Source organism: Oxyura jamaicensis, chromosome 3 (genome assembly GCF_011077185.1).
Source record: "Oxyura jamaicensis isolate SHBP4307 breed ruddy duck chromosome 3, BPBGC_Ojam_1.0, whole genome shotgun sequence".
Lineage (NCBI taxonomy): Eukaryota > Metazoa > Chordata > Aves > Anseriformes > Anatidae > Oxyura > Oxyura jamaicensis.
Window position 1 is genome coordinate 37494183 of NC_048895.1, and position 17395 is coordinate 37511577.

Genomic DNA, 17395 nt, shown 5'->3' on the forward strand with positions numbered 1-17395 from the left:
CTGCCCTGACTTCTCTCATACAGAGCAGCTCTGTGGAACATCAGCTGTGGGATCCAAACACTCTGGGTAGTTTTAAGCCACTTAAAATATGAGACTATCTTTTTTTTTTTTTCTTTTTTTTTTTTTTTTTCTTTCCCTTGAAACCTAGCCTTATTTGCTCTATTTTGCCATTTGAACCAAAAGAGAGAGGCCCTACAGCAGCATTCTGCTTTATTCCAAGGCTATCCCCAGCAGAACCATCTCCTGTGCTTCATATGACCCTGTTGATGTCTGGTACTGCTTTCAGTTTGATCTTTCATTGGTTTTATGCAGAAGTTGCCTTCTTGCCTGTGCATTCATTATACTTCACGTCAATAGTCAGTCACAGTCACCTTCAAGTCTTTAACATTTCCATTTTACACACATTTCATATTCCAAATCTACTTGAATTTCCCCTTCTGTCTTTTCTCTATACTGTCGTCCCTCAGGCTTCCCTGGCAGAGTGTCCAGCTAGCAACTTCAGGTGGGCCTCTGAAGTGATGGCAGTGCTTTCTCCTGCCTTCTAGAGTGAGTGCCTCGACAGGATTGGCATCGAGTCCATGACGTGATTGTTGGGATTAGAGGTGTACGTGCTGCCTTCTGGCCCCACTTTCACAGGGACCCGAGTGTAAGGAAAGTCCTACAGGCCTGGTGCTCTATTAGTTGAATAATATAATAGGATCTTTACTTCTGTCCTTCACAGACGGTTGCAGATGTTTACAATGAAGAAATGAGATGATACTTCTGATCTAATCCTGCAGGACACCAAACTCCTCTGTGATTTCAGTGTGCTGTCACTTAAATATTGACGGTACATTGCGTGTGTCCTTTGCTCAACTAATAAGATAGAATGTATGGAGTTGTGGCTTCCTTTTATTTTGCTTTCTACATTTTAAATAGGCTGTTTGGATGAAAAGTCAATCTGTGTTAAAAAGCTGCTAACTGACAAGCTATTGATTTGTATCTCCTGTGTATTTCCCCAGAGACAAAGCATTGTTTCCCTACATGCTTTTTAGTTTTCCTCAGTTCATTGTGTGGATTTTTCTCCTTGTGGCACTAGGGAATGTCAATTTGTCTCTAAAATTTCTCCATTTTAATGTGTGAAGCATCTGTATAACCAAAACAGAATGCTAAAGCACTCACAAATGCATCCAACAAGATGGCCAGAGCAATAGTAAATCAAGCATGAGTCACTTCAGTCAGTTCCAGCAGAGCTGCAGTGAAAAAAACAACTCCCAGAGCCCTAAATTGTAAGCAATCTTCTTTGCATATGTTTGGGTTGTATATCATGAGTTAATACCTGCAGGACATGCAAAATAAAATAAGGACCAAACTGGGCACCCAAAACGTGAATACACTTAAAACTCCAAGAAAAATATTATTTTCATTCTTTTTTTTTTTTTAAAAAAAAAAAAAAAAAAAAAAAAGGCTTGGAAAATACATCATGCTGCATATGTTGTTAGAGAAAAAAGTGTTTCTCAACTAATTGGAGAGTGGGGGAGTGTATGAATAACTGAATGAATCTATGTGATACATGAAACAGTGAATTAGTGCGCAAGGGCAAAAGTGAAATGATAAACTGAGCCTGAAGTGGGGGAGAGGGAGGAAGAATAATGTGGGGGAAAATAGTGGGGGAAATGAAATAACAGGTAGATCTATGAGGAATGAATCAGATGAAAGAGAAGGGCAGAAACAGAAAAGTGAGTAATTAATTTAGGAAAACATCAGAAAAGAATGCTGGTAAAAGGCCAGGCATATTCTTGGTGGGCTTGTGACAAAGTAGATGAAAGCAGAGAAAAATAATTGGAATTGAGATAGGAATGATCTGGGAAAAAAATAGAAAAGTCATAGGCTGACTTGGCAGGGTAATAGGACAGAATCAAAGGAAAGAGTTGGGGAAAGATGCTGCGGGAGAAGTGAGAACTAGTAGAAGGAAATGACTGTGCCACTGGCAGACCCAGGTTGGTTGGTTCTGGCTGTGTCTCTGCTTTCCTTGTACAGCCGTGGCCAGGTCAGCCTGTTCTGGCTTTTTGTAGCCTGGACATAATATTCCAGAACTGTTCAGACCAGAAGTTAATGCAGGTGCAGGAAGACAATTCTATTATGAAGGTATTGGAAAAAATAAAAACCAGTGGGCTAGGACCAAATAGTACTGCCCTCTGAGGAGGCACAGTCTGTCCTCCCTTACCTTCTTGCCAGCCCTGCAGCATGCTTTCTCACCTTCTGGAACTGAGATTTCTCCTCTGTGGGAAGGAGACTGACAAAAGCCAAAGCAGGACTGCAGATGTCTGAGGACCACATCTTGGCAGCAATTGCACAAGTCTTGTTATTACTAGTCAACATTTAGAAGTGACTGATGCTAATACTGAAGGGTTTAGAGTATATAAATGTCAGAATGAAATGACGTTGATAAAGTCAGAGATAAATAGTTGCTGCAATTTTTTTAAGGGATTTAACCCTAAAATACTCATTCATAGAAGCCTGTGATTCTCATTCTTCATGTGTTAAGATGAAAAAAATGTTCCTGTATTCTAGGATGTTTCATCTAGAAAGTGTATGAATCAATCTAGTTCTTCATAATGCTAGTCCAAGTAAAAAGTCTTTGAAAGTGGAGGGGAGCAGTGTGTGAGTTTACTAATCTCTTTATTGTATTTAAAATAACTTTCTTTTATAGCAAAAATTTATGCAATTATAATTAGGCAAAGAGAAAAAGCCACAATCCAACTTTAGTAATGCCTTTACTGATAGTGTAATAGTCTTCCTTTAAGTGGTAATGTGCTTTGTCGCCTGAATCAGCTAAGTAAGAAAATTACTTTTCCCAATCTGTAAAGCAATCACATTTATGGCTTCATCTAGTAAATGAACAGCCTACCCTCCAATAATGGAGGACAAAAAATGTGGAAATTAAAATTATATATATGTTCTGTTAAACTTTGTTGTACACTTGTTGTCTTCCAGACTTTACTGAATCATCAGACTCACAAAACAGACTTATATTCAGAAAATGTAATTTAAATGACCATTTTTCTAGAAAAAAGCTGAGTTCTGCTAAGGGAAAAGAATTGAACTGATCATTAGTTCTCTTACTATTCAAAGTTTTATTTAAAAATCTATGATTATTGATATGAAATACCTTAAGTAGCTCTAAAAGAAGTGAAAATCTGAAAAATACTGATTCTGATGTCAGTGTCACATCTGTGCAAAATGTAAGGATGTCTCTCATGCTTGCTGCACCATGCAGCAAAGCCCCTTAACAAAGTCTGAATATACTTCCAATACAATTATTGGAGGGCAAGGAAAGGTGTTTGGATCTTTAGAAGACACTCTGAATTCTTCTGCATTAATATATATATATTTTTTCCTTTTACACATAGCCTAAAATCAGAGTCCTAAACTTTATCCCAGCCAGTAAAGGTTTCTCTAGCAGATACAGTACAGAAATCACTGGTTTCAGGACAGCAAGTCCACATGGGAAAATGTCAGCTTTCCTGACTTATTCCATATAATGAATTGTACTGTTGGCTGCTAGCATTTTGTGGGGTAGTTGCATATCAAAAATATACTGGGTGGTAGCCTGTGCCTTCCAAAGGCACGGTTGTGACATGTATGTGCCTTAATTAAGAGTAGAATAGATGCTTTCTAGTGGAGAATGTAGTATGTAAAATTCTAAATTAACAACTAAAAATCTTACCTAAAAAATCAAGTACACACCACAGGATGTAAGAAAACAAAGGGAGAAGAAAGGAAAGAACTACTACAGTGCCAATGATAATAAAAGTCAAAAAAAGCTTCACAGGTTATTAATAAAAATGTTTTACATGGTGTTAAGAAGGTTGTCTTACTTTTAAAATTAATGTGGTGATATATCCTGCATTGGAGTAAGGTACTTCAGGTTTCAATTCCTGTTTCTAAATACTGTTTTGTTAATGTGTATAGGGCTTCACTGGGTTTTGTGGTTTTCCTTACGGAATCTCAGTGCTTTATGGACTTCTGGAATGAGAAAGACGTGAGTGTCCTCTGGAAACTGGATTTCTGTCTTTGGAATGACCACAGCTCTAGAGCCCTACGAGTTCTTTCCATATTTGCATAGCTTAGTTAAACATGCATGTATGTGATTGATCAGCTGAGCTACTTGCTATCTGTGGGGAAGCTCGAGTGGAGTGTGCCTGTGCTGTATCTGTTCTGCAGGTGAAGAGGAGACCTCTTATCTCCCTGTAATCCTATTTGGCATGGTTTGCTCACCCTGTATTAAGGTGGACCTTCAGTGTTTTGTTCAGTGAATCAGAAATTGTGTTAGGTTGCTATGACTAGGTTTTACAAAGAAATGTTGTCAGGCATCTCTTACGTCTCTCCTGTGACATGGGGCAGGACGCATTTTGGTTATTTGTTGGATTTTCTGATGAGTAAATCAAAAGGGCACAGCAGTCAGTGCAAAATGTGTTCACATGGGTGAGAGCTGTAATGCTCTAGTGCTGAACTCTGTCTACAGCAGGGTACTTAGCTGAGAAATTGGTATTTTGATTACGTGGACTAGCACCAAAGGCCAACATTTGAAATCCTGGAAGCCAGTGTCTGGATGTGTTTGGATATATGTTGCCTTGGGAACTAACTAGCTCCCAAGACGTCATTGAAGTTAAATAAGGAATTGAAAGAAATTAATTCTGACCTTTCCTTTGTTCTCAAGGATTTGCCCTCTGGCATACCATGAGCAAACTGCACACATGCAGATCCCCTGGTGGGTCTTTTATGGATCTTCTCTCTCACTGTGAACCCTGGTGTAAGCACTTGGGGAACGTCATTGCAAGAAAATGCCATTGCTGCCCTAATATCTCCTTTGTTTGCATGATGCAAATGGTTATGTGAAATGAAAGGCAAACACATGATAGGATTTGGCACCTTGAATTTCTCAGAGGCCTGATTTTGAGAACTGAAGCTGTGATTATATGGACCTACCTTTAAATGGCAGCACTGGCCTAAGCAGTTCCTGCATCTCATTGCACCCAACCACAAGCCACTCATTCTTATACTTGTGCTGTGCATTCAATTGTGTCACCATAGCCAGGTGATGAGTTGGACTAGTTGAATTCTTCTTTGAAAAATCTTTTCTTTTCTTCTTTTTTTTTTTTTTTCTTAACTTATTTTTTAACCTGGATCTGTTTTCTGATCAAGTTAATTCCTTGGATGCCCAAAAAGCTACCCAGGAGGAGGAGGTGATGGAGGGAAGAAGAGATCTGTTCATGCCAATATTATTGTTAATTAAAAAAAAAATAAAAATGTAACCATGCCAGTTGTAATTCTGTATTACTCTATTTTCAAACAGGAAGCTGGATTTTGAAATGCTCCATTTGTTCCTATTTCTCCTCCTTCCTGCTCACTGCTGTCCCTGTGTTCAGCTCTTGGCTTCCTCAGCTGGGTGGATAGAGAAGTTTCTGGGGCTGTGCTGGTTCACAGAAATGATTTTAATGCACTAAATATGTGAAAAACAAAGCAAAAACTACTGGTGATTGTGGAGGATGCTTGCTGTCCCCAATCGCACGGGCCAGAGCCTGATGGTGTGTTACGGTCTGCTGGGGAGGGAAGGGAACCAAGCGAGGAGCTGGCTCGGTGCCTAAAGAGAGAGGGGGCTTGGAAGTCAGCCGGCAGTGACAGGGACCTCCGTCTTCCCACACCCGCAACTCCGCAGGGAGATCCTTGGCTGCAGCCCGTCTGCTCAGGGAAGTGCTCCCCAAGCAGCCTTTCCTCCAAGCTGTAGCCAGGCTTGGACACGTGAGCTGGTGAGGGAGTATGCCAGTGGAGCCGAGTGGTGGCAGCATGCAGGGAGCAGAGTGCTTTCTGCATGTTCCCCTTGAACCATCCACGCCAGAGTCCTGAGCCTGTCAGTCCATCCAGTTCAACTCCAGAGACTGCTGAAGGTACCCGTATCGTTCCAGAGAGGCCCATGGAGCTGCAGCCAGAGATCCCTCTCATGTGCACTGATTTCCTCAAAGCTGTCTTTGTATTGGTGACCACAGATAATGTAAAGGAAGGCAGTAACAACCCAGTAATTTTTCATGAACATGGCTCCATCAGAAACAGCCTCGTCTTACTACAGACAGCACTAGCTTTGGGGCCTTGTATTGTTCTGAGAAGTTGCATGTGCACGTAGTGTATGGCTGGCTGTATGTTGGGAGTGAGTGGGAATTTCATACTGAAGGAAGGCGTTTTTATGTCCAGCATACAGTTTGAGTGCTACACTTTAGGGCAGGCAATATAAGCTCAAGGACACTAGTGCTCTTAAGAAGGCTCTTTGGGTATCGGCTGATCTTGTATGAGAACGGTTTCTTTGAGTACCTATGATTTCATTTTTGTATGTGTGTGTGGCAGTTGCATACGGAGTTGTTAAAGTATTTATGTTTTTTTTTTTTATTAGTAGTAGTAGTAGTATGACATTGAGGTGATGAACAGAACCTAGAGTACAAATAATATGGTGAATAAATAACACCCAGAGTGGTAGAATCAGTCCTGTGAAGAGGAGGGGGCAGCGGGAAGGTGAGGAATGGAGGAGACTGTGAGCAAAACAGCCAATTTGTGGTGAAGGTATTACCATCAGAGATTTCCCTAAAAGTCTTTGAGTATTTTCTCTTCGAAATCTGAATCATTAATCCTTCTGGGGCCAGGCAGACTTTTAAATTGCATTTTAAATCCAATAGTCCATAAAGAGCAAGAAATAGTAAATATTCTAGTTTGCCTTTCAATCATTCAGAGACATAGTAAAAATAACATTGTGTTGTCAAGTTGTGCATTCCTCTGCTTTTGTACTTGTCCTCCTCCGAGTGCTGGCAGGTCACGCTAATGGAGCTTCTGGAACAACTCCAGACTTTCTGCAATCAGCTAAGAAAAGAGCATGAAAGTTCCTGGGGAGATGATCCTCTGCCTGGGTCGCTTGTGTCTGTCCAGCATGGGGCAAGTACTCTGCCACTTGGCAGGGTATGGAAAACTCTGTATTTCTGTCTCAGTAAAATGAAATTTATTTTTATTTGTAAGTGTACGTTGTAGTAAGTTTTGTAGCTGAAAGCAAATAAGTAAAATGGAAGCATCTATTGCAAAATGTAAGGAAAGAGTTCACTTTGAAAATGCGTACATCCATATATGTGTGTGTACTCACATTCAGATTTCCTAGAGAGCAATTTTTTTTTTAATAAGTTTGGGATTTAGGGATAATAAAGGATCTTTTGTTGATCTTTGAGTTAGCAAATGATATTTTGCTATTTTTGCAATACAAACATTACCTGCATCTGTGCTGCTTTGAAGGCTCAGCATAGCTGCAGGAGTGGAGCTGCTGCTTGGCACCACAGTGAGTGCAGCATGTGCTGCCACCCACCCACGTGGTAGCCTCCCAGAGAGGCTGTGCAAGGTGCCCGAGTGTGTGTACTCTTGTGAGCTCTAGGGTTCACGGTCTGGACAAGGTAGGCCTGCTCTTGACTTCAGCTTGAGGCCACTGTCCAAAATGTATAGATCAAAATGTGTATATTTGTGTGCCAAGAGACTGTCAGCAGCAGGGTGAAACAAACAGGCCATGGCTCAGGTTCTCAGATTCCTTTTTAAAGGTCATATTACGTGGAGTGTTTGCTTGGGAATACACAGAATTAGGAGAGGAAAAAACAAACAAACAACAACAACAACAAAAAACAAAACAGTGCCATGAGAAAAGGATAGGCACGTGGTGACAAGTGAAGGGACAGCAAGAATGGGGTAAGCCGAGGAGAGCAGCTGTTTCTCCTGTGGCCAGTTTGGTGATGATGTGACGTGGGGAACAGTGGCTGGAGGATGAGCAGGGGATTGGATGTGTTGCAGGGGCATTTGTCAGGTACAAACTGCAAGTATACAAGAGAGCCGTAAGAAGCATTGCTTTCACTGACCATACTCATTTTGTGTACTTGAGCTTCTTTGCATCCTGCTCTCCCTCCTCCTTTGGGAGCCCTCTACAATCTCCCTACATCCCATGCCTGCCAACAGCTCTGTGTAGCTCCCTGTTCCCATTGCTTGCTGTGCTTCTGTGGCCTGCATGTAACAGGCCCTGTTTTCCCAAGATGGGGAAGGAGACACATTAAAAAGCCCCTGTTCATCTCCTCCACCTTTACACCTCTCCTGTGTCTAGCAAGGGGCAGTTGGGCCCAGCCTGGCTCCACAGCCTGTTCTCCTGGGGCTCTGCTGTCCCAGTATGTGCCTTCAGGCTGTGCATCCCTCTCCACTGCCTATCTGCTGCAGCACAGCTCCCTTCTGTCAGGGCTGATGGGGTCAGGGCTCTCTCTCATCACTGCTCTGCCTGTTGTGAATCGCCCCTCGCTGTTGCTGCAGCTTCCCAGATACCTCTGCCTTGTTCTCATCTCAGTCCGTAAGTCCTTCTCCCTTCCCATTTTTCTTTGTCTAGTTTTAAAAACACTTATAGTAAGAATGTTGTGAAGACAGAAGGCCAATTTTAGCCGCGGCACAAGGAAAGGAAGCTTCTGTTCCTTGGGCGTTATGTTTGCTAACTCCACTGCAAGTTTAGCCTGGAACTGGTGCTGCTGAAAACTGTTGCGGGTAGAATTTGCATGTTTGCTTTCAAGGCAGCTGTGATAATAGCAGCCTAAGCAGTTGCTCTTTCTGGGTCTTCTTTACAAAAAAAAAAAAAAAAAAAAAAAAAAAAAAAAAAAAAAAAGATTTGCTGTATTCACCAGAGACATGATTTAGCTCAGTGATGTTGCCTCCATACCAGGACAAGCTGGTACTACTATTCTAGGCTGCACAAGGACGTGGGACCAAAGGCTGCACCTCCTGCAGTCGGCCTCGTATATGTGGCTCTGGAGGCCCAGCGGCAGCCCTGTGAACCCCGGCCTACTGCAGCCTCCCAGGCAGGAGTCTCCCAGTTTGTGTAGCTGCCCGGTAGCCTTGCTACAGCAGTAGTCAAATCCACAGCTAGTATATGCTGCAACACATCTGCACCAAGATGTGCTTCTGGATGACACAAATAGAGCATCTGCCTGATAAGCCCCTGATTAAAGTCTCCCGCTAACAGCTTAGAGTGTTTGGACTCAAGTATGCAGAAAAAGTCCTGGCCTTAAGCTCCTGTTTAGAAGTCAAGCCTGTTCTGTGGCCTTGATAGCATTGTTAGTGTTATCAAGCTACCGGGGAGCAGGCAGATAGACCAAAGAGCACTTTGCAAGGCTAGAAATGGTAAATCACATTTGCTTGTGCCATTCTTCTGCTTTGGGACTCCTTTGGGAAATGGATGAGGTCAGTCTTTTTCGAGTACTCCTGTTGCCTTCTGTATTATTTCTCCCCCCTTGTGAGGCAGAGCAAGAGGCCGAGCAGCAGTCTGGCACCCCTCAGGGACCACATTCCCCCCACACAGCCTGAGAAGGCCCAGGCTCCCAAGGCCAGGGGCCTGCTGTGCGCCCCAGCCTGCATCTGTCACCACTGTTACAGGATGCAAACCTCTCTGCCTAGAAGAAGAAGTACTCAGAGAAATGTCTGTCACTTGAAGCACACTTTGATCCCTGCAGTATTCTTTCTTCCTGTGAGAAATGGGCACTCTGGCCCAGCCTTTACAGTGCACGATTTTATGGGACAGGCAAAGCCACTCAAGTTTTGAGTGACAGCACTGTTTTTCTCTAAGCTCTTATCCTGCACTTTAATGTGTATCCTGCACTTTAAACAAACCAAAATTGTTGGATTTATTTTCTAAGAGTCTGGCATACGCATCAACAATCAAACCTATAAATTGTGCCTTCTGGTTGAACTCACTAGACCCCAGCTTTGCGTAATTGAGACTGCAGCATGATAAAGAGTTTTGTTACGGCTTCACATATTGATCAGTCCAATTTAATTTCCTCATGGGAACTGGACCACGCTAGGGATGATAGATTGTGTTGAAGGCCTGATAAGCCTATTTTAACAAAACATCTCAAGAGCTTCTAGAACAGAGGTAATTATCAATACTGATGCGTGTTTCCTTTCATCAAAAGTTACAGGCTCATTAATAGGCTATACAGCAGCTGCTCCCTGCAACCCATAACTTTTTTTTTTTTTTTTTTTTTTTAATTAACTTGGAGATACTGTTTCCTCAGCCTTATGAGTTGACTGTTTTCAGAAGGAAAAGAAATTGGGCTCCAGGTTTTGTTTTTAATGGTGCGTATGCTAGCAGTATTACCTGCACCGCTATAATCAATATTTTGGTAATTGAAGTCTAGGTTATATATTTATAATATATTATATATATTTATATTATATATATTTTAGAGTGATAGTCCTCTCGTACCAATTATGCCAATATGTAAATTGCTCCCAAACCCTGGGGTCTTATACTTAGAATTTTGTGTCAGGTTACTGAAGATGGCTGCTATTTTTAATGTTAATATCATTGGTAAAATAGTTTCTTGTTGTAACTTTGGCAATCAACATTTATGTTAATATCATTGGTAAAATAGTTTCTTGTTGTAACTTTGGCAATCAACATTTGTATTCAGCATTGAATATTTCAAAAATATTTTTAAATGTTTTTATTTTAGGCTCTCAGTTACGAGAAGATCATTGTTGGTGCAGACAGTTTTACCTTTCCTATATGAAAATGCTAACACTTCATTTATAATCTATTTGCTGTAGGTGTGTTGTGGGTGTTGAATTCTTACTGCTTATTAATGTTGCAAATTGGATGTATGGAAAGAAGATATGATCAAGGCAAACTGTTATGTTAAATTTGATTTTTAAACACAGTTTTCTAGTGATCAGCTAGAAGTTTAGCGCCTTACAGAACAGTTTTCCTCATCTAGTAGGAGGAGTTGCTTTTGTTTATTCATCAGAAAACAATTTAAACCATTTAACACCTGCTATAGGGTTTTCTGGTTTCTTTACTAGCACATTATCTCATTAATTAGCACAGTCCTACTCATTAATGCATGGACTGAAAACAGCAACACATTCAACGGAGTAATGCTTTGTTTTCAACCTTAGATGAATGTTGTTAGATGTTACCTGGAAAAAAATGGAAATGTAGTTGGGTAGCATGAAATGTAACTGTAGTGACCATGAGACAAACTGTTCCTTGCTTGAAGTCCTATGTTGCAAGTTTGGTGTCTTACTTTTTTCCTGATGCCTGAACTTCCAGAATCATTCATTCAAGGCAGATTTGTAATTTTCATAATAATAATAATAATGAAATATTTATCACTGGCAATTACAGCTCAAAATTGAGTCAAGAATTTCTTAGAAGGTCAGAAATAAAAGGTTAAATTAAGAAATATTTCAGTTCCTCAAGTATCCTGGAATTCTAAAGTTCTGATTCATATTCAGACATTATGGGAATTCATGGTACTGATGATCACATGAATGTTTAATGGGAGATAGCTGCCCTCCAGTCTGCTTTACTGTCACTTCTCTTCCCCGCTTACTGTGACAACTAAAAAGAGATTGGGTTACTTTAAATTACCTTCAGCAATAATTAATTCAGATTAATCACCTAATCTTACAAACACTGGAGCACTGAAAGAAAAATAATGATGTGAGAAATCCCATGAACTCATCTAATGTTGAATATATTCTGTGTTTAGTGCTGCAAACATACTGATGGGGCTGATTCAGACATTTTTACTCGTGATGGAGCCAACAACTTTTACCCCTGCAAGTAGGTCCTTTGATTTCAGCAGACTTTCATCCTTAAGAAAACCATGCAATTCAAAGTGGCAGGCTCAAAGTCACAGATGAGTAACATTGAACATAGCTTCAGCATACTTCAGGTCTCTGTTTCTTTCCTCACTCCTTAATATTCCCTGCGGTCCTCTCATCAGTGTCTGTTCCATGTGGTAACCCACTGCAGGCTTTGTGCATTGCACAGGGCAAGGGAAAAGAGTTTGCTTTTCAGGCTGGGGATATAGTTGGGTTTTATACCTTGGAGGTCATTGTAATATGTACCAGGTTTGAGTTACAAACCTTTAAAAATGGTTTTAGGAGCATACAGTGCTTGAAAAAATAGCAATTATGTGATTCTAAAAAGGGAGGTAAATAAGCAAAGAGAATAACACATGGGGATGTACCCTACACCTGTTTTTCTGGAATATACGTTAATTAAGGTCTGAAATAGTGGGACAGTAAGACTGTCTATCATTGACTTTAAGCCTTAATGATATGTTTAATTATGTCCCTCAGTAGCTTTGATAGCCGAGACCCTGAAATGTGAAGTTTCTTTTCTTTAAATAACTTCTCTATTTCTAAACAGTATTTATTGTTGTTGTGTCTGTAAATCTCTAGGTGCTGAAGTGCTGTATATGAACATGTCAGCATATAATGAAGGTCGCCTTCAGTCATCTTTCTGGATTGTTGATAAACAGCATGTGTACATTGGGAGTGCCAGCCTAGACTGGAGATCACTGGGACAGGTAATTTAATTGAAAAAGTACTCCTATACCCTTTGAGCGTATAATAAGGAAAAAAGTATTGTTTGAAGCCAACAAGTGGAGATGTAGAGCTTTGTTTTCCTGATAGTTTGCTGGCAGAGGGACTGCCAGAGTTTTGATGACTCTTCTGTCTTGTCACAAGTGTACTACTATAAATGTTACTTCTTTTCATTGAAACACCTATCCCCAATGGTTATGCTTTGTGTTAATTAAAAAAAAAAAAAAAAGTTATTGCCTTTATTGATTTCAGTGATGATTTTGTTGTTTCAAGGTTGTAAGTTCTGGTTTTCTTATTTAAAAACAACTAATGATAATTTTGAACAAATGTGTTGGGAAACTGCTATAGAAACTCCCTGATAGTGTCGTGAGAATGACCAAGTCCCTCTCATCTGCCATTTAAATAAGAAAAAGCAAAATTCAGAAGGAATTACAAGTGGATACCACATAATATCCTGAAATACCCACCACATCTGGGGAGGGATAGATTTATGGGCACCGAAGGTCAATAGCATAAGGCTATTGAAGATTGTACCTATTAAAATTCTGTATTTTAATTCTGTCATAAGCAAGAGAGTTGAGGGATGTACAGTAAGGCCTCTTACCAACCACCAGTGCTGAGGACTCTCTGCACTGGTGGTTGGTAAGGCTTGTTAAAGGCTGTAATAGTCAGTGGTATAGAGCAAAAATGACCACGTGAGACTACTGTTGGTCATATTCATGGCGTGGAGCCTGTACTTTTAGAGTTCACTAATTGTAATGCACAATGTAGGGTAAAGGAAGCAGTCCTGGTCTGGTAGTTATTAATTGCTATTAATAAAAACATACTTTCTAAATATGAGCAGAATGTCAGAAACTCATGAATAATTTTGAACATCCTTTGTAATGACGTTGTGGAGAAGGAAGTGTGTGTTTGCTTGGTTGGAGTTTTTAAGATTTCATTATAGGATTGGTCTTCTCATGATGTAGTAAATCTTAACTCATGTAGCATGCCTGCATTGAGCTTTGATGCTAATTTTGTGTTTCAAATGCAATTCCTCACTGTTAATTTTATTGTTGTATTTTTTGTATGCATTTGGATTTTTTTCGTTTTGCTGTCATTTACTGGTATATTTTTTATGTGGTGATAAAATGAAGCCCAGAGGAATATTTGTACAGAGAAAAAAAAGCAATCTCTCACGAGTTGCCATAAAAGATAATCTGCTTTCAATTAGTTGAGAGATGCACACTGGGGTTTCAGAAGAGCCTGAGGATATTAGATGCTTGGCCCCTGTTGACATCTGATATAAGTATCCAATTCCCTTACCCCAGAGTTATAGGTTAATAAATCAGGGCAACTGTCAAAGAGATCTGATATGTAGTCCTAAAATAATAATCTGTTTTGAACTTTGCACATAAGAGGCAAAACAAGCACGGAACCCTGTCATTTTATTCCGAGTACTTTCCTTAAGGAAAATGCTTTGACACACACGTAGGACCTAATGATGCACAGAGCTGAGTCCTCACTGAGGAGACATGTGGAAACACGGCTCCCATGGGTTGTCATTATTGGAAAATGTCCCCATGTAGCTGCACCTGAGGGTCAGGCCCCCCTTAAAGAGTACATACTGAGCAGAGCTGGGGAGTAGAAGAGCGGGGAGAGCCAGGCCTGTCCAGGCCCACACACTCGCACTGCCTGCAGTAGTGGGGTAGGGCTTCTGCAGTTCTGCAACGACAGCAGAAAACTTGCTCAAGTTGTCACTACACATTTTCTGTTGCGTCCTGGCTTTACCTACAGGGAAGGGACTGTGAAAAGGCAGACCGGGCTGTTGATTAGTCACATATGGTCTCTTTAAAAACTCATCTGATTTTTAGAGTAACAGAACGGTGGTTACTGAATCAGCAAACCACTAGGGCCAGTTTTATGAGATCCTGACAGCAAATCACAGGATAAAGTAGGTCTCTGCTATTCTAGAAAGACGTGGTACTTCGGTCTATCAAGCATGCATTTATCTTCTCACTCAAACAAGCCATCCAGTGTAAGTCAGTCACCTTGTAGCTAGCAGGGGCTCATTATTCAGCAGCTCAGTTCAAGTGTAAATTGTTTGAGTACATTCAGACTCGCATCTAATAATACCTGAAATGCAATGAAAACCTTAAGCTGTGCGTGGTTGCCATATCTTTTCACATACCTCCCCCTGTATTTTCTACATACATGTTTACAGCTTCCTCCCTACTGAACCTTTGCATGCGCTCAAGCCAGTACGCTGCATTATTCATACAGGAGCACCTGTTCCACCGGTGCAGCAGTTGTGCTAAAGATGCAGCAGGTTTCTACAGTATTGCCAGAGCTTGCTTTTGATACTGTACAGATACAGTCAGGTGGCTGTTAGTTTTGCTTGCATAAGCTATGCAAATGCATCTATTCTATTAGTGTGAGGCTGGAGCAATGCTCAGCAAGTACAAGGATGCAAACCTCAGGCATTGGTTTGGAATTTAAAAGTTGTGCAATTGGTAATTAGTTTGAGTGTACGTGTTGAGAAATGAATATTAGCAGAATCTACCTTTATTTAGTAACCGAGTCTTAATTAGTGACAGGCTAGTTCTAAGGGGAAGCATTTGTGGAAAAAATAACAGGCACACAGTGCAGCTATAAACTGTGTGGGATTGTAAACTGATTGGGGATTATAAACTGTTGGGGATTGGACTAGATGATCTTTCAAGGTCCCTTCCAATCCCTAACATTCTGTGATTCTGCGTGGTAGGCTGCACATTTAGTTTATTCTGTCTACAGATTCATGCCTTCTTTTCCAGGTGTACAAATCAAGTGAGAATAAAAATACGGTTTTTCCATATTTATTTACAGACTTGACACAAAGGAGTGTATTCACACTCAGAACTGTGTAGGGTTAAGACTAACGAGATAAAATGTGATGAGCAGGCAAAACCTTTTGTGTACATTTGGGGTACTTTTGGAAGCTAACCCTTTTAATATGATACTTGTGATCATACTTGCATAGAACATACTTCTTTCTCCAAGAAAAAATAATTCTTGAGAAATTAAACTTTTTTTCCAGCTATTTTTGTCTTTACCGAGTCAGTTATATACAGACTTTTTCACTGCTCTGTCCTGCACACCTTAAACCTCAATAAATAATCTTGGCTTTAGCATAGAAGAAGGTGACATTTATTGCAGGTATATATATATACATGGAACTGCAACAAGCAGAAATTATTTTAGTTTTCAGAAATTATTCTTTTCTTGGGCATCTGAGTCTAAACTGAAATCATGATATAACTTCTAACAGCTTCTCTGAAAAAACAGCATGAGGATTCACGTGTACAAAGGTGTCAGATTTGCTTTTACAATACTTGTGGAGAATTCTTCTCTGCATCTATAAGCTGGACACTAGAAATCAATCTCTTATGAGGCTTACTGGGTTTTGTTGCAATTTTCTTGACTTGCCATCACTGACAAGAAACAGTGCTAATATTGTCTTTAAAAATAGTTTTTATGCATTAGGAAGAGAGATTTTCATATGATGTGTACACTACCTAGGGAATAACATTTATAGTTGCATATATCTTTGTGTCTTTGCCGTCAAATTTTTAATACTTCACAGAGTCTGAGCTTTGACATTATGGACAAGACTGATAGCATAGTCAATTGCTAAGTTTGCTCAGCATTTCCCATGTAAAACTGTGTTTTAAGTGGGTTGCAAGTTTTCCAAAACACTAATCGTTTTGGCTGAAATCTATGCCAGCTATCTGCTTTTGTCTGAAATTAAACCCTGAAGGCAAGTCAATATGAGTGTACAGCCCTTCTGAAAAAATTAGTTTTTAAAAAGTAAGGCTTTTTCACTCAGAGTGGACTATTCTGATCTTTTCTTTGAACAGGTCTAGATTTTGTCAGGGGTTCATGTTTAACCGTTGTTATCAATATATGCCAAATACAACCCAAATGGCGTAACCCATTGAAAATTTGCAATTCATGCATGCATAACAGTAATTCTTCAGAAAGTCCTTTTCTGTCTGTCACGTTTCATTCCCTGAGCTTTTGTGTGGTGTGATATACCTCAGCTAGGGGACCCAGAGAGTTGTGGAGTACCACTGAAATTCAGGCAGTTGTACGGGATCTGGGCCCACAGGGGTTTAATGGGAGTTGATTGGGCCAAGAAAGAGGAGGCTGGGAGGTTGAGTGGTCAGCGAGGCTGCTCTGGACCCAGGGGGACATGGTTGCTTGTTTTGAAACTGGAAAGAAACACTAGCAAGACTGAAAGCCAGTTTGTGAGGAGGATGAGGAACCAGCAGGAGGCTGTGACGGAGAGATAATGAGGCTGGGGAGGTGTCGGAAGGAAGGAAGATGCTGAATAACAATGATCCCAGGGAAAACTGAAATTAGCTAAGGGAGGAAGCCAGGCAGGTTAAACTGCAGGACAGGTTTGTTGAAATGGGAAGATGGAAACTACGCAGGTGTTGAGAAAGTTTCAAAATCAGTTAGGAGAGAAATTGTATGATGTACCAGGAAAATAAAGCAGAGGGTTGATGAGCAGACAAGGAACAAGGGGCTGGGAGCTGGGCCTGAGAAATGAGTTTCAGTTAAGAGACTGAGTCAGAGGCTGGAGTACAGCGTGGAGGTTGAGGTGGATAAGGACTGAGAGCCCAGGGATGAGAAACACCCTTCCTCTCCCTTCTCTGTTTGAGGCTCTGGCTTAGCAGCATCACATATGAATGTGCTTAACTAAAACATTAAAAGCATTGCTGAACTACCACTAGTAGTGTTCTTAATAAGCTCCTGCTATCATTTTTTCCTTTATCCTACTATAAAACTTCTTCTTGATTGTATTGTTCTGTTTGACTGATAAATATGCCTTCTGCAGTTCTTTGAGCTGGTGAATTTTATTTTTTTTTGAAACAGTTACTGAACACGTAATTTTGTATAGTTGCTTTCACAATTTCCCTTCCCTCCCTTCCCTCCCTTCCCTCCCTTC

At 40.6% G+C, this 17395-nt stretch overlaps 1 protein-coding gene across 11 annotated transcripts in view; it reads left to right on the forward strand.

Moving 5' to 3' along the window:
• Positions 1 to 17395, forward strand: part of PLD5 (phospholipase D family member 5) — a 198377-nt gene that overhangs the window by 145627 nt on the left and 35355 nt on the right. For all 11 annotated transcript variants that reach the window (XM_035320752.1, XM_035320748.1, XM_035320749.1 and 8 more), the window contains one exon: positions 12283 to 12410. In XM_035320752.1, coding sequence (XP_035176643.1) covers positions 12283 to 12410 — 128 coding nt within the window. The remainder of the gene's footprint in view (positions 1 to 12282; positions 12411 to 17395) is intronic.